The sequence below is a fragment of the Pristiophorus japonicus genome, chromosome 10 (assembly GCF_044704955.1).
Source record: "Pristiophorus japonicus isolate sPriJap1 chromosome 10, sPriJap1.hap1, whole genome shotgun sequence".
NCBI classification, from domain to species: Eukaryota; Metazoa; Chordata; class Chondrichthyes; family Pristiophoridae; genus Pristiophorus; species Pristiophorus japonicus.
The window spans coordinates 132,160,054-132,182,017 of record NC_091986.1 but is presented as its reverse complement, the minus strand read 5'-3'; the positions used below and the strand labels follow the sequence as shown (position 1 = coordinate 132,182,017).

At 46.0% G+C, this 21,964-nt stretch overlaps 1 protein-coding gene across 1 annotated transcript in view; it reads right to left on the bottom strand.

Moving 5' to 3' along the window:
* Positions 1 to 21,964, bottom strand: part of LOC139274797 (transmembrane protein 182-like) — a 93,314-nt gene that overhangs the window by 32,440 nt on the left and 38,910 nt on the right. The window contains exon 3 of the mRNA XM_070891492.1: positions 1,355 to 1,453. Within this exon, the coding sequence (XP_070747593.1) occupies positions 1,355 to 1,453 (99 nt within the window). The remainder of the gene's footprint in view (positions 1 to 1,354; positions 1,454 to 21,964) is intronic.

The window sequence follows — 21,964 nt, the reverse complement described above, 5'->3', positions numbered from 1 at the left end:
AAAGTATAAAAATTGTGGTGTTAAGAAAATGGCAGAAATATTATTTTGTGAACATAAAAATGATTTACTGTCAATTGATAGAAGGTTGAAGCACCTTTCAGTATATGTTTTGAAGGCTTTTAAACTATTCTCATTGCTGGGTACTCATTTAACCAGTACTCTATGTAGGTTTATAAAGGTGTGCCAGTGATCAAGAATTGTACAGAATTGTGAGGTGGTGCAGCATGATGCAGCCCTGCAGCGTGGAGAGATGGCAGATAGAGTATGCTGCTGAATGCCCAAAGCACAGATGCCAAGCAAACATTGGGCATTTCCTGAGAGAGAGGAAGGGGAAAATTGCAGTCACGTTGGGCTGTGTTTGCACATGGAGCCCTGTTATAGTGGTGCTGGCAGAAGCCTTTGAGGAGGGCAGTTATTTATCCTCAGTGAGAGGTGCTGTGACTTGCAAATAACAAATGAAGGAGAAATATAAAAACACCTCAAAAGAGAGTATTACCCCAAAACGGAGAATGCTCTTCCACTGAACAATAGAAGTATTTCATAAATTGTGAATATATTACTAATTTATATCTTTTACAATAATTCAGATGATATTTTTAAAAGCTGAAAGAATGAACCCATAGACAGTAGCAACTGTGGTTTAGAATTGATGTACACAGTTACTTGTGGACAGCTTTTGTGACACTCTACATACACTGTGATTGGTTAAAATATCTTGAGAAATTTATAACACAGATATCCAGAATCTAACCAAGCAAAGTAATATTAATACCAGAATTTCTATGTTTATGTCTTTGTAAAAGCAGTTTCAAATCTTTCAATCACCCATATGCTTGACATTAGAATTATCTGTTTAGTAATTTCTGCAGCAATATATTTCCTATAAATTGTGTAAGCCAAGGCAAGTAGCTCAAACTAGTACAGGTACTGTTTACCAAAATACAGAAATGTTTATTTTAAAAAGTTCACTTATGAACTTATCTGATGATACTATAAAACTTATTCTGGCCATATTAATTCCAAACAAACACGTGTTGGTTATTTGTGAATAAGTTGAAATGTGGAAGGCAGAATATATCAAAGACCCAAGTCTACAAAGAGGGCTGCTGTTAGCAAAACATTGGCATTAATCCAAATAAAATCAACCCATGAAAATTATAAAATACCCTGGAGTGATCGCATGACTATAATCTCATTTTAAGTTTCAGTCACATGTATAAACAAGTGCATTATTCTTATGGCTTATGGTTGCCCAAACCCCTGAATCACTTATAATCACGATCAAGTTGTCAATATCTTCCAGTTATCTAAGGAACTTCTATGATTCTATGTCATGAGATCTGAGTTTACTTACTGATTGCAGTCTCATAAGCAGTGGAGTTGTGTGCTTCTGTTGTCAGCGGGAATGGGAGGAGGTAGGCATGCATACAGTATTTTGAAGGAGGTTGATTCGCTGAGTATTAAAGGAAGTAAACAGTGTGAGCAACATTGAGTAATCATAATCAACTGTTGTTAATAATCTGGTCTATCTGTTAAATGATTTATGGTCTTAGAATTAAGCTGTTCGATACTAGCTCATGAACACTTAATACATACATATCAAATTCCTTCTATGTTATTTTAGTAGAGGCTTAACCCATTTAAAATCAATCGGTCATTGTCACATATGAACAGGTTAATTATTCGTACACTTGTGCCCTACAACATAATTTCAAGGCTTATGTTCCTTATAGCCGATAGCAATAAAGACTCCATTCATTAAAGATTATATTAATTATGCTAATGAATACATAGAATGTATTAAAATTGCATTTGACTGTGGAAAAGCACAAAGTGCTATCTGGAACGGATAGAAGTGAACTATCTCTGTAGGCAGTGAAGGAGCTACACCATTTGCTACAAACAGAACTGCAGACAACCCCCACCATTGGAACTGCACTGCCTGTGCTAGTGCAGATCACTACCTCAAGTTCTATGTCTTTAGGACCTTCCAGGCTGTAACAGGGACATTTGCAACATTAGCCAATCTTTAGTGCACAGATGTATCAATCAGATCACTCATACTTTGTTCACCAGGATAGATTTCTTTATCACTTTCTTCATGAAAAGTCCACTGATTGTCGCACTGGCACCTAGACATGATACTATTGAGTGCATGAGCTACAAAACCTTTCACCCCATCAGTATCCAATGACTGGGAGCGCAGGATCATTGATATTAATGCTTACTTTCTAGTCAACAGCTATGATTCTTTTATTTTAAAGCCTGAATGTTGGAGAGCTCTATGGAGATCAAAGGTACTCTCAACAAGCGTGACTAAAAACCATGGTCAGAAAATGAAATACAATGAGGCATCTATTTTGGTGATCCGAGAAGATTATTGGAAACTTGAAGCAACGCTTTAGGGGGCCAAAATTGCCCCTTCCGAAAAGGCCTCTGATTGCCTGAAAGCGGCAGCCACGGGGCAGCGCGGAATGGCCTCCGACTCTCCGCGGATGGGCCGCCATATTGTAAATTGCCCTTCCTCAGGAGCGGAGTCGTATCTGGGACCCCTCCACCCATTTTCCCACTGTGGCATGCACGCGCTGACCCCTTACCATCTGGCGGAGCCCCCTTGCGAAATTGCCCTACCGAAATTGCCCCTTACGTTAAATTGCCCGCTGGAGTGGCGCTGCCGTAGGTTGGTAGCTCCGACAGCTTTTGCTGTCATGCACTCTCTGTGAAATGGAGACGCAGCCGTCCTTAAAGGGGAGGTAGTGCTGCCATCGACGACATGTTTTTTTTTGTCGGCCAACTGCCAGGTCAACAACTATGGCCGCAGGTTTGGCCAGGCTGTCTAGCACCCCATCTTGGGTACTAGGCCTGGCCAAAACCCTCCCTGGTGGCCCAGTGGACCTAACCAAAATGAATGCAGAGGTCGCAGTGGCTCTCCCCTTTAACTGAAGGGAGAGACATTGCGATGCGCCAGCGCGATGACATCATCAGGGTGGCACTGATGATTGACAGCCTCAGGTACTCCGCTTTGCCCCGACTTCCAAACCCGCAAGTAACGGCAACTCCCATGATGAGGCCACTTCCGCCCCGCTGGAAAAAAAACTACGAATAGCTGAATTTCGATGGATGGATGTGGCGGCCAGAACACTTCAAAAACAGTAGGTGAGCCCTGTTTCAGGCAGAGGTGAATTTCTACCCTGAGAAGTCGAGACCGATAAGCTCCTTTAGGGTCTGTAAGTTCACCATTGTTTACTGTATGCTCTATGGAAGCAAAAGCTGGTGTGAGCTGTAGAAGTAACCCCACCTGCAGTCAAGACAAGAGTATGACATTGACAATAAGACAGAGGATGTTACCACAGAAATATCTTGGCAGCAAAGTAGAATAGTACACCAGGTTCTCAAAAAGGAAATAATCGCCTAAGTGCCTGAACCGCTGATTTCAAAAAGCACTTCTGTTCAGGTGCTGTAGGTCAATAGGGATAAGTTTATGAGCATGTGTTGCCAGCAGTACATATTCTGATATGTACTGCCAATGATTAAGGCTTCATGGTTGAAGGACAGACTCATAAATCTTTTATTGTAATCTGTCTTACTTTGCTCATTATCTATTTCATACAATCATTCTAGTTCAAAAGACCAACATAATTCTTCACAAGAAAAAGGCTAGGTGAGAGTTCTTATCAATGTGAAATGTGAACATAATGGCCCAGAAATTTGAAGGCATCTCACTCGTTTTACAGGTGCAAAACGGCTACCTAAACATTAAATATGGCGGGCAGAGCATGCATGCTAATTACATGCCAGGAGTACGCCGCCCACCATGTTGATAACGGCAGAAAAGGAGTTGCTCAAGGCCTGTGTCTGAAATAGGCATTAGGCTTTTTGCATATGCAAATAGGGGTCTTAACACATGTTTGAGGCCCCCTTTGCCAAATTAGGTTGCCCTGAACACAGCCGGCGCTAGGGCAGCTGTGTTCAAGAAAACGTGGTCTATATGCAACTGAACCAGTGGACTGCTGGAGACTGCCACCAAAAAGGTATGTTTAAAAAAAAGCTCCCAGGTCTACTGCAGTGATGAAGAATGTTGCTCGACCCCCTCCCGATCGCATCCCCTCCCTCCTGATTGTTTCCTTCCTCCTCTCTCAGGACCTGCCTGCTGGTGGAGCAGATAAATTGAAGTGACCCAGAATTGAAAGCCCCATTGTCGGTGACCTGCCAGGGGATGCCCAGGAGGTGTCTGCAGCTCAGCAGTCTCATGTAAATATTTCAATATTGCCAGGATTATTCCCTGTGACTAGTTTTCACTGGCACACCTGCGCCTATCTGTAATGTATGTACATAAGGTTTGCCCACCAACAGAGGGCACTACCGTCGGAGGTCCTACGGGTCATAGGTACACTTGTGCTGGGCCCAGTATATAAGCTGAACTTCACCTTTGTATCTTCACTTCTGTAAGCCATTAAAGACTGACCAGGTTACACCCAGTCACTGGCTCGCAGTACGGAGTTCATTGTATCATTTCATATACTACAACTGGCGACGAGGCAAATACGAACCCATGAAAAAGTATGGCGAGCACAGCATGATCGAGTACTGTTGGAATTCTCGAGCGATTCAATGAGGGAGAGGGTTGGGGAGATTTCACGGATCGTCTTGACCAGTATTTCGTGGTAAACGACCTAAACAAAGACAGTAATGTAGAGAAGCGCAGGGCAGTTCTTCTCACCGTTTGAACTTGTAATATGGACTTGTGCCAAGAACTGGGGGGGGGGGGGGGAATGATGCAATGTATGTACATAAGGTCTGCTCACTAACAGGGGGCACTACCATCGGAGGTCCTAGGGTGATGGGTACACTCGTGCTGGGCCCAGTATATAACCTGAACTTCACCTTTGTATCTTCACTTCTGGAAGCCATTAAAGACTGACCAGGTTACACCTAGTCACTGGCTCACAGTACGGAGTTCATTGTATCATTTCATACACCACACTATCAATTTCTAGACCATAAAAACTCAAAGGGCTAGAATTTCCATTCTGCCCGCCGGATTACCGCCCGGTTAACGCCCATTTTTGCAAGAAATGCAAATTATTGCCCGGTACCACCCATTTGCTGCCCGTTGTAGTCCCGAAGCGATAATTTCGGCCTACGATTACCGTCGCCGTTGCTACACATTGCCTGCCCATGTTTCCCGCCCAAAAAATGAATAAAATCCTGCTCCAGCGCTAAATTCCCTAATTATGCCGTTTTTACCACCCACTACCGTCAGCTATTGCTGAGGATACGTACCGCCCATTTTTTAGGTACCATGCCATGTTCCAGCGTTATGCCTCCATTTCGAATTTTTTTTTCTGTGTGGGGGAAAGGCTGTGTAAAGTTGCCAGCAGGCTGGAATTTATTTTTTTGTGATTTTCAATAATTTTGAGTGATTTCTTGAGTAGTTATTAAGGGATTTTTGATTTTGAATATATTGTGGATAATTTACTTTAATTCTTTTCTGGACATCTGAACATACTTGTGTGCTTTAAAAGAAATGGGGCCTATAGTTTCACAATAGGAGGCGGGAGCTCGGAGCAACGTGAGTCCAGGGATTTCGGGAGGCCTATGAAGGCCAGCAGAAGTTCGAGCAGCAGAGTCGGGAGACGGGTGCTCGGAGCAGCGCGAGTCCGAGGATTTCGGGAGGCCTATAAAGGCCAGCAGGAGTTCGAGCAGCAGAGTCGGGAGGCCTACAAAAGGCCCATCAGTCGAGAGGCGCCAGCGGGAGGTTGAGGAAGCGTCGGAGAGGCGGAGCAGCAGAGTCGGAGAGGCCAGCAGTTGCAGCTGCAGCAGGGGCAGAAGGCAAAAAAGTAGAAAGAAATCGAAAGGTGATGTCACAGCCAAGGGGGTAAGTGACTGGCTGGTGATTGGTAAGTAGTTTTTCTTTTTATTTTCTATATCAGTAAGTAACCTTGAGCATTGTTGTTGCCAAATTAAGTTAATCTAAGGGTTAAGTCATGGCAGGCCAGCTCGGACGCGTGTTATGCTCCTCCTGTACTATGTGGGAAGTCAGGGACGCTTCCGGTGTCTCTGATGACTACGTGTGCGGGAAGTGTATCTGCCTCCAGCTCCTGACGGACCGCATTGTGGCACTGGAGCTACGGGTGGATTCACACTGGAGCATTCATGATGCTGAGAATGACGTGAATAGCACATTTAGTGAGTTGGTTTCACCGCAGGTAATGGGTACACAGCCAGATAGAGAATGGGTGACCAACAGGAAGAGCAGTGGAAGGAAGGTAGTGCAGGAGTCCCCTGCGGTCATCCCCCTGCAAAACGGATACACCGCTTTGGGTACTGTTGAGGGGGTGACTGATCAGGGGAGGGCAGCAGCAGCCAAGTTCATGGCACCAGGGGGGCTCTGCTGCACAGGAGGGCAGGAAAAAGAGTGGGAGAGCTATAGTGATAGGGGATCCGATTGTAAGGGGAATAGATAGGCATTTCTGCGGCCACAACCAAGACTCCAGGATGGTATGTTGCCTCCCTGGTGCAAGGGTCAATGATGTCTCGGAGCAGGTGCAGGACATTCTGAAAAGGAGGGTGAACAGCCAGTTGTCGTGGTGCACATAGGTACCAACGATTTAGGTAAAAAACAGGATTAGGTCCTACAAGCCGAATTTAGGGAGCTAGGAGGTAAATTTAAAAAGTAGGACCTCAAAAGTAGTAATCTCAGGATTGCTACCAATGCCACGTGCTAGTCAGAGTAGGAATCGCAGGATAGCTCAGATTAATACGTGGCTTGGAGAGTGGTGCAAAAGGGAGGGATTCAAATTCCTGGGACATTGGAACCGGTTCTGGGGGAGGTGGGACTAGTACAAACCGAACGGTCTGCACCTGGGCAGGACCAGAACCAATGTCCTAGGAGAAGTGTTTGCTAGTGCTGTTGGGGAGAAGTTAAACTAACATGGCAGGAGGATGGGAAACTATGCAGGGAGACAGAGCGAAATAAAATGGAGGCAGAAGCAAAAGATAGAAATTAGAATAGTAAAATGGAGGGCAGAGAAACCCAAGGCAAAAAACAAAAAGGGCCACATTACAGCAAAATTCTAAAGGGACAAAAAGTGTTAACAAGACAAGCCTGAAGGCTCTGTGCCTCATTGCGAGGAGTATTCGGAATAAGGTGGACGAATTAACTGCGCAGACAGCAGTTAACGGATATGATGTAATTGGCATCACAGAGACATGGCTCCAGGGTGACCAAGGCTGGGAACTCAACATCCAGGGGTATTCAACATTTAGGAAGGATAGACAGAAAGGAAAATGAGGCGGGGTGGCATTGCTGGTTAAAGAGGAAATTAATGCAATAGTAAGGAGGGACATTAGCCTGGATGATGTGGAATCTGTATGGATGGAGCTGTGGAATACAAAAGGGCAGAAAACGCTCGTGGGAGTTGTGTTCAGACCACCAAACAGGAGTAGTGAGGTTGGGGACAGCATCAAACAAGAAATAAGGGATGTGTACAATAAAGGTACAGAAGTTATCATGGGGCGACTTTAATCTACATATTGATTGGGCTAACCAAACTGGTAGCAATGCTGTGGAGGAGCATTTCCTGGAGTGTATTAGGGATGGTTTTCTTGACCAATATGTCGAGGAACCAACTAGAGAGCTGGCCATTCTAGACAGGGTGATGTGTAATGAGAAGGGACTAATTAGCAAGCTTGTTGTGCGAGGCCCCTTGGAGAAGAGTGACTATAATATGGTAGAATTCTTTATTAAGATGGAGAGTGACACAGTTAATTCGGAAACTAGGGTCCTGAACTTAAGGAAAGGTAACTTCGACGGTATGAGGCGTGAATTGGCTAGAATAGACTGGCAAAGGATACTTAAAAGGTTGATGATGGATCAGCAATGGCAAACATTTAAAGATCACATGGATGAACTTCAACAATTGTACATCCCTGTCTGTAGTAAAAATGAAATGGGGAAGGTGGCTCAACCATGGCTAACAAGGGAAATTAAGGATAGTGTTAAAACCAAGGAAGAGGCATATAAATTGGCTAGAAAAAGTAACAAACCTGAGAATTGGGAGAAATTTAGAATTCAACAGAGGAGGACTAAGGGTTTAATTAAGAGGAGGGAAATAGAGTACAAGAGGAAGCTTGCAGGGAACATAAAAACTGATGCAAAAGCCTCTATAAATATGTAAAGAGAAAAAGATTAGTGAAGACAAATGTAGGTCCCTTGCAGTCGGATTCAGGTGAATTTATAATGGGGAACAAAGAAATGGCAGACCAATTGAACAAATACTTCGGTTTTGTCTTCACGAAGGAAGACATAAATAACCTTCCGAATGTAGGTCTAGTGAGAAGGAGGAACTGAAGGATATCCTTATTAAGCGGGAAATTGTGTTCGGGAAATTGATGGGATTGAAGGCTGATAAATCCCCGGGGCCTGATAGTCTGGATCAGTTCCTATGGACTGGAGGGTAGCTAATGTAACACCATTTTTTAAAAAAGGAGGGAGCGAGAAAATGGGTAATTATGCCTGACATCAGTAGTGGGGAAAATGTTCATCATTAAGGATGAAATAGCAGTGCATTTGGAAAGCAGTGACAGGATCGGTCTAAGTCAGCATGGATTTATGATAAGGAAATCATGCTTGACGAATCTTCTCAAATTTTTTGAGGATGTAACTAGTAGAGTGGACAAGGGAGAATCAGTGGATGTGGTGTATTTGGAATTTCAAAAGGCTTTTGACAAGATCCTGCACAAGAGATTGGTGTACAAAATCAAAGCGCATGTTATTGGGGGTAATGTACTGACGTGGATAGAGAACTGGTTGGCAGACAGGAAGCAGAGAGTCGGGATAAATGGGTCCTTTTCAGAATGGCAGGCAGTGACTAGTGGAGTGCCGCAGGGCTCAGTGCTGGGACCCCAGCTCTTTACAATATACATTAACGATGTGGATGAAGGAATTGAGTGTAATATCTCCAAGTTTGCAGATGACACTAAACTGGATGGCGGTGTGAGCTGTGAAGAGGTTGTAGGATGACTTGGACAGGTTAGATGAGTGGGCAAATGCATGGCAGATACAGTATAATGTGGATAAATTATACATGGGCAAAAACACGAAGGCAGAATATTATCTGAATGGCGGCAGATTAGGAAAAGGGGAGGTGCAATGAGACCTGGGTGTCATGGTTCATCAATCATTGTAGGTTGGCATGCAGGTACAGCAGGCGGTGAAGAAGGCAAATGGTATGTTGGCCTTCATAGCTAGGGGATTTGAGTATAGGAGCAGGGTGGTCTTACTGCAGTTGTACAGGGCCTTAGTGAGGCCTCACCTGGAATATTGTGTTCAGTTTTGGTCTTCTAATCTGAGAAAGGACATTTTTGCTTTTGAGGGAATGCAGCAAAGGTTCACCAGACTAATTCCAGGGATGGCTGGACTGTCATATGAGGAGAGACTGTGTCAACTGGACCTTTATTCACTGGAGTTTAGAAGGATGAGAGGGGATCTCATAGAAACGTATAAGATTCTGACGGGACTGGACAGGTTAGATGCGGGAAGAATGTTCCCGATGTTGGGGAAGTCCAGAACCAGGGAACATAGTCTTAGGATAAGGGGTAGGCCATTTAGGACTGAGATGAGGAGAAACTTCTTCACTCAGATAGTTGTTAACCTGTGGAATTCCCTGCCGCAGAGAGTTGTTGATGCCAGTTCATTGGATATATTCAAGAGGGGGTTAGATATGGCCCTTACGGCTAAGGGGATCAAGGGGTATGGAGAGAAAGCAGGAAAGGGATACTGAGGGAATGATCAGCCATGATCTTATTGAATGGTGGTGCAGGCTCGAAAGGCCGAATGGCCTACTCCTGCACCTATTTTCTATGTTTCTATGTTACCAATATTGCTGACTACTTACATGATGCAGAATAGAGCTGGAAGAAGGTTCATTGAAGGGCACTATGTGCCCAATCAAATACGATGCAGACTCTTGAGGAGGTGGAGATCTTACCCTCAATGAAATTACAGGGAGCACTATTCGTACCTGCACCTGACCGATATGCAGCGATTTAGAAGGCTGCCCTTCTGAAAAGAGATCATCACTGAGATAGGTCAGCTCATTAAAGCAGATGTGCAACCTACCACCACTATCAGCACCGCACTGCCTGTCGAGGTGAAGGTGACTGCTGTATTTTCTTTCTATGCATCTGGTTCATTTCAGGCATCAGCTGGTGACATATGCAGAATATCTCAATATGCCACACATCGTTGCATTCGACAGGTAACTGATGTGCTGTACACACACAGGATGGATTTTATTAACTTTCCAATGACCAAGGAGGCACAGAGTGAGAGGACTTTGGGTTTTTTGAGCAAACTTACCCAAGGTCCAGGGTGCAATAGACTGTGTGCACATCGCCCTGCGGGCACCTTTAGAGGAAACGGAGATGTACCGAAACCAGAAGGGATTCTATTCCCTGAACATGCAGCTCATTATCGACCACAATCAAACAATCATGGCAGTAAATGCTAAATTTCCAGGGAGCATTCATGACACCTACATCTTGTGTGAGAGCACTGTCTCCGGCCTGTTTAAGAGTCAGCCACAAGGTCAACGTTGGATGCTGGGGGATAAAGATTATGGCCTTGCCAGCGAAAGACTCAGACAGAAGCCGAGAAGCACTACAACAAAAGCCATATAGGCACACGCAATATAGTCGAAAAGACAATTGGAGTGCTGAAGCAACGCTTCCGATGTCTAGACCACTCCGGGGGTAGCCTGCAATACCATCCTGAGCAGGTTGCTCAGTTTGTTGTGGTGTGTTGCATGTTGCACAACTTAGCTGTCAAGAGGGGACAGGAATTGCCAGATGGGACTGCTGGACGACATCAGGAGAGAGGGGTGGAGGAGGAGGATGACAGGGACATCGAGGAGGACGAGGTCAAGGAACCTGGTGATGAACCTGTGCCACCACCTCCCTCGACACCACAGGGGAAGCCTCGTGGTGCTTTTGCAACTGCAAAACTGTTACATCAGCAGCTCATAAATGAACGCTTTGCTTGCACCCTTACAATGATTGTTACTCCTCATTTTCCAGAAGTGAGTGAGACACTGTACAAGAATGGTTTAGTTGAATAACATTTTTTCATAAAAGTAGTAATTTGAATTTAACTTTAACAATTTTCAATAAAACAAAAGAAATAAAATAACTAATTGTTCTCAATGAAAAATTTACAAAACAAAACATTATCAACAACAACCAACAACAACATCAACAACAACAGTAAAAACAATCCTCCCCCCCCCCCCCCCCCCCGCCTCCCTGCGCCACCCTCCTACGATTCTACCTGCGGCCACCTTTCCCAACGCCTTTTCTCCCTAATGCCCCCCTCATTCTTGGCTCTGCCCCCTCCTCCTTCCGCTAATAATACCCTTGGCCCTGTCCACGTCGGGACCAGTAGGTCATGCAGCAGAGTACCTCGAGCGTATAAGGTGGCCAAGGTTAGTGGGAAACTAGAAGATTGGGAACATTTTAAACGACAGCTAAGAATGACTAAGAAAGCAATAAAGAAAGGAAAGATAGATTACGAAGGTAAACTTGCGCAAAACATAAAAACAGATAGTAAAAGCTTTTACAGATAAAAAAAAAAGGAAAAGAGCAACTAAAGTAAATGTTGGTCCCTGAGAAGATGAGAAGGGGGATTTAATAATGGGAAATGTGGAAATGGCTGAGACTTTAAACAATTATTTTGCTTCGGTCTTCACAGTGGAAGACACAAAAATTATGCCAAAAATTGCTGATCATAGGAATGTGGGAAGGGAAGACCTTGAGACAATCACTATCACTAGGGAGGTAGTGCTGGACAGGCTAATGGGACTCGAGGTAGACAAGTCCCCTGGTCCTGATGAAATGCATCCCAGGGTATTAAAAGAGATGGCGGAAGTTAGAGCAGATGCATTCGTTATAATCTACCAAATTTCTCTGGACTCTGGGGAGGTACCAGCGGATTGGAAAGCAGCTAATGTAACGCATCTGTTTAAAAAAGGGGGCAGACAAAAGGCAGGTAACTATAGGCCGGTTAGTTTAACATCTGTAGTGGGGAAAATGCTTGAAGCTATCGTTAAGGAAGAAATAGCGGGACATCTAGATAGGAATAGTGCAATCAAGCAGACGCAGCATGGATTCATGAAGGGGAAATCATGTTTAACTAATTTACTGGAATTCTTTGAGGATATAACGAGCATGGTGGATAGAGGTGTACCGATGGATGTGGTGTATTTAGATTTCCAAAAGGCATTCGATAAGGTGCCACACAAAAGGTTACTGCAGAAGATAGAGGTACGCGGAGTCAGAGGAAATGTATTAGCATGGATAGAGAATTGGATGGCTAACAGAAAGCAGAGAGTCGGGATAAATGGGTCCTTTTCGGTTTGGAAATCGGTGGTTAGTGGTGTGCCACAGGGATCGGTGCTGGGACCACAACTGTTTACAATATACATAGATGACCTGGAAGAGGGGACAGAGTGTAGTGTAACAAAATTTGCAGATGACACAAATATTAGTGGGAAAGCGGGTTGTGTAGAGGACACAGAGAGGCTGCAAAGAGATTTAGATAGGTTAAGCGAATGGGCTAAGGTTTGGCAGATGGAATACAATGTCAGAAAGGGTGAGGTCATCCACCTTGGGGAAAAAAAACAGTAAAAGGGAATTTTATTTGAATGGGGAGAAATTACAACATGCTGAGGTGCAGAGGGACCTGGGGGTTCTTGTGCATGAATCCCAAAAAGTTAGTTTGCAGGTGCAGCAGGTAATCAAGAAGGCGAATGGAATGTTGGCCTTCATTGCGAGAGGGATGGAGTACAAAAGCAAGGAGGTCCTGCTGCAACTGTATAGGGTATTGGTAAGGCCGCACCTGGAGTACTGCGTGCAGTTTTGGTCACCTTACTTAAGGAAGGATATACTGGCTTTGGAGCGGGTACAGAGACGATTCACTGGGCTGATTCTGGAGATGAGGGGGTTACCTTATGATGATAGATTGAGTAGACTGGGTCTTTACTCGTTGGAGTTCAGAAGGATGAGGGGTGATCTTATAGAAACATTTAAAATAATGAAAGGGATAGACAAGATAGAGGCGTAGAGGTTGTTTCCACTGGTCGGGGAGACTAGAACTCGGGGGCACAGCCTCAAAATACGGGGGAGCCAATTTAAAACCGAGTTGAGAAGGAATTTCTTCTCCCAGAGTGTTGTGAATCTGTGGAATTCTCTGCCCATGGATGCAGTTGAGGCTAGCTCATTGAATGTATTCAAGTCACAGGTAGATAGATTTTTAACCAATAAGGGAATTAAGGGTTACGGCGAGCGGGCGGATAAGTGAAGCTGAGTCCACGGCCAGATCAGCCATGATCTTGTTGAATGGCGGAGCAGGCTCAAGGGGCTAGATGGCCTACTCCTGTTCCTAATTCTTATGTTCTTATGAACGTGACTGCTGAGGGGAGGGCGACAATGGCAGCATTATATGTGGGGGCTCTGGAGAAGCTAGGGGTGCTGAGGATCCGTCTTCATAGTCGGAAGAAATAACTTCCTCCCGACGATCAGGTGCTGTCACCATTGGTGGTATGGCACCTTGGGGTGCAGTGCCATATCCCAGGACCGTCGATTGCCACATTGCATTGGCCTTGACGGACTGGGCATTCTCCCTCGCCGCTGCAATCAGCTCCGCCATGTCCTCCGATTGACGGGCTGCTAAACCGGCGATGTTTGCAGACAACCCACAATGGCCTGGAGGAGCTCGCGACTCAAGTCGATGCTCATCCTAGTCAGTCCCACCATGTCCAGGTTCGCATCTGCCTGTCTCACAGTATTCGCACCTTGCTGGATCAGCCGCCGCGGATTCAGCATGGGGGTCGTTGTGAGCCATTGCATGCCGCTTGGTCCCGCTTCCTCAGACCGGAATCCAGGAAAGGTAGATTCCGACAAGGAACCGGTGGCCACAGGTAGAAAAGACCCTTCCAGTCCTGCCACCCCTCCCTCCTCCTCCACCACCACAAAGCTTTGAGGAGTGTTCTCCTCCTGCTCCTCAACCGCCTGTTCCACGACCGATTCTTCCATCACTATCTCTTCCATCCTCATTTGCTCCAATAACTCCTCTCCGGTAGCAACAGGCAGCTCCTCCTGTGCAACTGTAAAAACATAACAATGGTTGGTGACAGGGAAGGGGACGGGTCAGAGGTAACATGAGAGCCATTCACTTTGTGCAGGCTTATGTGGAGAACAAACATATATTATCGAGAATCATTACATGAAACTATCATAAGCAAAGTAGACAGAAACTTGAGTCCCAAACAGTATGCTGCTATTCGAGTGGCAGAATGTGATCAACCAAAAATTCATGTCAGAACTAATTTCGTGCTCCCAGCATTACATTAGATTCTACATTATATTGATGTAACATTAAATTATATGAGCGCAGTACAGCCCAGGGATTATGCAGACTTACCGTCCACGATAACCGGTTCGGCACCAACACACGTGGCAGTGTGAACATACGCTCCCGTCAGGGTTGCAGCACATTCTTCGAGGTCCATCAATTCAACAGTCTTCGGCAGACCTCTGCCTATTTTGCAGAGCTCCGCCCTACTGCCGGTTAATTTTTTCTGCGAAGGTGACAAAAAATATGTATTTCCTAATTTCACAGCTACTATTAGGAATACACATATACATATATAGGTAGATATCCCCAATTAATCGTCCCCAGTCCTTTCGTCAATGAGTGCACCATTTAAGTTCTGTTAGGACGCAAGTGTTGCATGATGAAGAATGAAAATACAGAGGACTAACACAATGAGATCGATGATGGGAAATAAAAAATGACACCAAGCTTTACAACATAATAAAACGTGGCACTACTTAACAGTAAATTGTCAGTGCATGATAAAAAGTTATTACTTACTCTCGCTGACCCAACGATGTCTTTCCACCATTTGGGGCACTAGTTCAGCCCCCGCATCATGGGCGTGAGAGGCGACACCGTCTCAGCGATCTCTCGCCATAAACTCTGGTACACGTTTGGTGCAGGTTTTCCTCGTCCACCCCGTGTCAACCGGCTCCCAGCGAGCCTCCACTTCGTGCACCAACAATTCCTGGGCTTCTTCACAGAAATGCACGGCCCTCCTCCTCCCACCTACCTCCCTCTCCACTTCCATATCTTGTTTTTGCATCTTAATTCTTTATTATTTATACTGATATTTATATTTAAATAATAATTTATTTATTATTATTATTTATGTTGGAGTATTATTGTTATATTATGGATTATGAATGACAATAATGCTCCAAATCATTTAGAAATAGTTGTAAAATAACTCCTCTCTCTCTTTCTCTTTCCACACAATCGATCTCCACCTCAGCACTCACCAACTCACTAATCCGCTTTCACTGTTTTCTGTGTATGCGCAGGGTCACCTCTGACCCTGAAATCGCAGGAGAATGCCCGCGCATGCGCAGAGACAAAAGAAATGCTTGTTTCTAGGGATCTGCTTGCTCAGGGACTTCGCCACCACCGCTCCGACCTAGTAGAGTGGACAAGGGAGAACCAGTGGATGTGATGTATTTGGACTTTCAAAAGGCTTTAGACAAGGTCCCGCACAAGAGGTTGGTGTGCAAACTGTGTACTGATGTGGATAGAGAACTGGTGGCAGACAGGAAGCAGAGAGTCGGGATAAACAGGTCCTTTTCAGAATGGCAGGCAATGACTAGTAGGGAGCCGCAGGGCTCAGTGTTGGGACCCCAGCTATTTACAAAAAACATCAATGATTTAGATAAAGGACTCGAGAGTAATATCTCCAAGTTTTCAGATGACACAAAGCTGGGTGGCGGTGTGAGCTGTGAGGAGGATGCTCAGAGGCTGCAGGGTGACTTGGACAGGTTAGGTGAGTGGGCAAATGCATGGCAGATGCAGTATAATGTGGATAAATGTGAGGTTATCCACTTTGGTGGCAAAAACACAAAGGCAGAATATTATCTGAATGGCGGCAGATTAGGAAAAGGGGAGGTGCAACGAGACCTGGGTGTCATGGTACATCAGTCATTGAAAGTTGGCATGCAGGTGCAGCAGGCGGTGAAGAAGGCAAATGGTATGTTGGCCTTCATAGCTAGGGGATTTGAGTAGAGGAGCAGGGAGGTCTTGCTGCAGCTGTACAGGGTCTTGGTGAGGCCTCACCTGGAATATTGTGTTCAGTTTTAGTCTCCTAATCTGAGGAAGGACGTTCTTGCTATTGAGGGAGTGCAGCGAAGGTTCACCAGACTGATTCCTGGGATGGCAGGACTGACATATGAGGAGAGACTGGATCGACTGGGCCTGTATTCACTGGAGTTTAGAAGAATGAGAGGGTATCTCATAGAAACATATAAAATTCTGACGGGACTGGACAGGTTAGATGCAGAAAGAATATTCCCGATGTTGGGGGAGTCCAGAACCAGCGGTCACAGTCTAAGGATAAGGGGTAAGCCATTTAGGTCCGAGATGAGGAGAAACTTCTTCACTCAGAGAGTTGTTAACCTGTAGAATTCTCTTCTGCAGAGAATTGTTGATGCCAGTCCGTTAGATATATTCAAGAGGGAGTTGGATATGGCCATTACGGCTAAAGGGATCAAGGGGTATGGAGAGAAAGCAGGAAAGGAGTACTGAGGGAATGATCAGCCATGATCCTATTGAATGGTGGTGCAGGCTCGAAGGGCCGAATGGCCTACTCCTGCACCTATTTTCTATGTTTCTATGACCTGCTACCGCTGCACACCGCCACTGCTGAGAATCACCTAGCAAAAATCTCGGGAGCGCACAGCAGTGGTATTCCGGTGGTTCAAAAGACGCAACTGCTGGAATACCGCTAAGAATCGGGCGGGAGTGATCGGAATGGAAATTTTAGTCCAAAGATTCCAAGATTATCAGAGAAATATTTACTTGAGGCTCATTTATCAACAGTAATGTCAAACCCTGGCAATAATCCCAGATACCAAAACTGTCTGTTCTGGCAATGGACAGAATGATTATTAATGTCACAACTAAGCATTTACTTACTGTAAGTAACAGATGGCATTCAATAAAAGAGGTATAAAACCGAGATCATCCAAGAACTAAGAATATCACAGATACTTCCTCACTTCTGGATAATCTCCATTTATCCACTATCAACTGTCACAGGACGGGAGTGGAAAGCACCAGTTCCAACTGTCGCAGGACAGAGAGTGGAGAGCACCAGTTCAAACTGTCACAGGACAGTGGAGAGCACCAGTTCCCACTGTCACAGGACAGGAGAGTGGAGAGCACCCGTTCAAACTGTCACAGGACAGGAGAGTGGAGAGCACCAGTTCCAACTGTCACAGGACAGGAGAGTGGAGAGCACCAGTTCAAACTGTCACAGGAGAGAGAGTGGAGAGCACCAGTTCCCACTGTCACAGGACAGGAGAGTGGAAAGCACCAGTTCCCACTGTCACAGGACAGAGAGTGGAGAGCACCAGTTCAAACTATCACAGGACAGAGAGTGGAGAACACCAGTTCAAACTGTCACAGGAGCATCCAGTCGTGCCCCGGTAACTGCCCCCAAAGGAAGTGGCATGTGGGAAATTGTACTCCGCTTCCATTGAGGGGCGGTAAGGCCACTTCCACGCTGGGAGCTAAAATTCCCGTCCCCAGAAGGTTACCGCCCCCAAGATGGGAGCCTGTGCGGGGAGGCAGAGGGAAGTGGAGGGGAGACGGGGGCGGGGGATGGAGGGGAGAGTGGTGGAGGTGGGGGGCAGAGAAACCCAGGCTGGGGACAGGAGGGGCCACATTGCGGCGGAGGTCTGGGTGGGCGAAGTGTGTTGGAGGGGCGGGCCTGGGGGCTCTGTGCCTCGGTGCGGGGAGTGTTCAGAGTGGGGTGGACGGGTTGACTGCGCAGATGGCGGTTGGTGGATGTGGTGTGGTTGGCGTCGCGGGGGCGTGGCTCCGGGGTGGCCGGGGCTAGGGGCTCGACATCCGGGGGTGTTCGGCATTTGAGAAGGATTCTGACGGGACGGGGCAGGTTGGGTGCGGGGGGAGTGTTCCCGGTGTTGCGTGGGTCCAGAGCCGGGGGCGGGGGGGGGGCACGCTCTTGGGATGGGGGGGTGGGCTGTTTGGGGCTGGGATTGGGAGAGACTTCTTCACTCGGGGAGTTGTTGGCCTGTGGGGTTCCCTGCTGCGGAGAGTTGTTGATGCCAGTTCATTGGATGTGTTCGGGAGGGAGTTGGATGTGGTCCTTGCGGCTGGGGGGGTCGGGGGGGTGTGGAGGGGGCGTAGGGGGGAGGTGCTGGGGTGGGTGATCAGCCATGATCTTGTTGAATGGCAGTGTAGGCTTGAAGGGCCGAATGGCCTACTCCTGCACCTATTTTCTATGTTTCTATGAATGTAACAATGTGCTTTCAGATTTGTAAAGAGATTGTCTTACAGAACAGAATTTGGTGTGTACCATTCATGCTGGAGTGTAAATTGTCTAGTCACAGCCAGTGCTAAAGCCACTTAAATATAAGTGTACTCAAACATGGGACAAAAATTGTTGTATCCTTTACAAAAGCTATAAATATTGCAAGTTTCATTCTCAGTCTTTACAAAAACTGTACTGGGTAAAAAGCATCAGGCAAAATCAACGGCAGACACAATAAATATGGAAAGAGAAAACAGTCTGTGGGCAAGTGATGTAAAGGCACAGTATTCAAGCCCTCTACTTGATGGCTGGCAAAGTGGAGATGCAGTAACATGAGTAACAATAAGATCAGCCATGATCTTATTGATTGGTAGAGCTGGCTCGAGGGGCCAAAATGTCGACTCTTGCTCCTATTTCTTATGTTCTTATGTTCTTACGTTCTTATGTGTCTATGAGGATGGTTGTGCTGCTTTAAACTACTGGGCACTGTTGACGGAGGATTGCAGTGTAGCATGCCTAGCAGGAGTTAGCAGCCTGGATCAACATTGCATGAATGACCTGAAAATAGATGCAGAAGAAGATGGCATATTTTAAGGAAGATGCCAAGTCAGGACTGTGCCATTTATTAGGCAGATAGCCTAAGTATAAATATCACAAAGTGTTGCTTCTCAAGCTGTACTTCATTTATTACTGACTCATGTCAAACTCTCATACAGCTCTTTCATTGCTGACCATGTACACCTGTACTTCAACAGGACACATATTCAAATGGCAAGTTATAATAAAAGCTTTGACTTACTCATATGTTCAAAGGGTTTCACACATAAAATCATTGTAATGCAACCTAGCTGCATGATGGTCACTCACTGACATGCAGATTGGGCATATGTCAGTTACTGTGTATGTACTCCAATAATTTACAAAATATGAAGAGTAGTTCTATGCTTGCATGACAAGATAGCACAGAATATCAGGGGACAGACCTAAACTAAGGAAGGCCTTAAAAAAGATATGCCCTTCATTCCCTTGGAGGAGGCAGTATATAATTAGTACATACCTCAACAATAATGTGGTGACTGTGGGGACAATTTACACCGAATAGTTTAGGCACTAAAGGGGTCTTAAGCTGAAACGTCGGTTTAGCGTGCGCTTAGCGCAAGGTGCCACCTTGGTAAAGGAGTTGAAGCCAACATTAGGAACAACCGCCTGGAGGCTTATTAATCAGCTGATTGCCACTTAAAATGTCTGCTAGCACAGCATTTTGGTGCCTAGCATTTCAACCAACACCCTCTCCTAACAGCGACCAGTTGTTTGGGAGTAAACACAACGCTGATGTTGATTTCAAGCGCTGCTAAAGGGATCATCATCATAGGCAATCCCTCAAAATCGAAGAAGGCTTGCTTCCACTCTAAAAGTGAGTTTTCAGGTGACTGCACAGTCCAATATGAGAAGTACAGTCTCTGTCACAGGTGGGACATTACTTAATCTCGAGCAATGGGGGTTTGGTTGACAGGAATGGTTTGGCCATTTTAAGATGGCTTTGTGATGTTGGTGGTGGTGGAGGAGATGTTGGTACAGCATCTAGGAGCCAGATGAGTGCACTGGTGCAATTTAAGTAAATTAGGCCATTATGAGACCATCCTGGGCCTCCCGGGCAGCAATGTGCATCGCTGCTGGTGCCATCTTCACCTCAGGTTCCTCCTCCTCCTCGTGTTCCACTTGTTCCTCCTCCTCCTCCTCCAAAGAGGCTGTGTGCTCTGTACCTTGTTCCTGCTGCAGCTCCAATCCTTGCTGCTGTACTATGTTGTGCAGCGCGCAGTTGATGACGATGATTTGGGAGACCCCGGCTGGTGCATACTGAAGGGCTCCTCCAGATCTGTCAAGGCATCTGAAATGCATCTTCAGCATGCCAATTGCTTTCTCTATGACACATCTGGTGGATATATAGCTTTCATTATAATGCTCCTAGGCATCATTGCTTGGCCTCCTCAAGAGTGTCATCAGCCGCATCTTCAGTGGATAGGCCTTGTCTCCAAGCAGCCAGCTGGTAAGTCTGTTCGGAGGTGCGAAGAGCTGAGGGAGGGTGGACTGGCAGAGGACGAAAGAGTCATGACACTTCCCAGGGAATCTGGCACAAACATACATGATGATATTTTTATGGTTGCAGATGAGCTGCACATTGAGAGAGTGGAAGCTCTTGCGGTTCACAAACAAACCTGGGTGATGTGGGGGTGCCTTAATGGCCACACGTATGCAGTCCATGACGCCCTGCACCTGTGGGAAGCCAGCCAGAGCTGCAAAGCCCAGTGCCCGTTCAGTGACACTGATTTAATCAGTGGCAAAGTTGATATAATTAGCTGGCTTGTGAAACATGGCATCGGTCGCCTGTGAGATGCATCTGTGTGCGGACGACTGCGAGATCCTGCAAATGTCTGTTGCAGATCCTTGGAAGGAGCCTGAGGCAAAGAGGTTGAGGGTGGTGGTGACTTTGACAGTCACTTGTAAGGCGTATCCTCCAGGGCCTCTGGGCAGCTGGTCTTTTTCCAATAAGCTACAAATGTCTACGATGACCTGGTGCGATAGCCTGAGCCTCCTGAAGCACTACTGCTCAGTCATGTCCAGGAACCTCGTCCTCTATCTGTATAACCTGTGTTGGGGGTATTGCCTCTAGTGCAGTGCCTCTGTGCTGATCCCCTTTTCTGTGGAGCATCAGGTCAGTGAGGCGACGGCTGCTGGTGTTGTTGCTGCTGCGGCTCACTTGGTCCGATTCTGAGGTCCAAGGTGAAACAGCTTAAGCGACATCGATGCTGATGTAATAGATGGCAGGTAAAGTTGAGATCAGAGGCACAATCCTCCAATGCACTGAGAGTAACTTGCAATGTAGTGAGAGGGGCTTCCGAGGTTGTAGAAATCGGCTGCAAACTCCTGAAAGCAACATTTCTGCACAAAATGGTGTCAGTAACGCCTTTCCCTGAGGCAAGGAAGCAGGTGTAAGGTGTGAGTCTTTATGTGCTTTTCCAGCTGCCACTTAATGAAGTAGCACAATGGCCACTGAGCTCCCGCCTCCCCTTCACAGGCGAGTTTCCCGAGGTGCGTGAATCCCGTGCACAACCAGTTAAAGTTGAAACCTCAGGTTAAAAAGGCTCTTACAGATCTCTCATCGAGCAGTTAACTACCTCAATGAGATCACCCGCCTCTCCTGAGCGCGTCCGTGGCACGCTTCGAAACGCGCCTCTGTGAAAGGTGGAAGTTGGTGGGCTAACGGCAGGTTCCCGACATACTGTCAACTTCAGCGCTTTTAACTGCCGACCTGATATCAAACCCGCACTTTCTGCAATGTGAAAATTCAGGCCTAGCAGTCCAGGATGCACAAATGGGACAGGGTAGTGGCTGGGTAGTAAATGATAACTGAAGTAATATGAAAATCTGAATGCAGTGAGATACTGAAGTACGAAATTTAAAAATGTAACTTTTCAATAACTAATAAAGTAATTCATTTGCTAAATACATTTTTAAAAACTGTAAGTATACTAATATTTGCACTA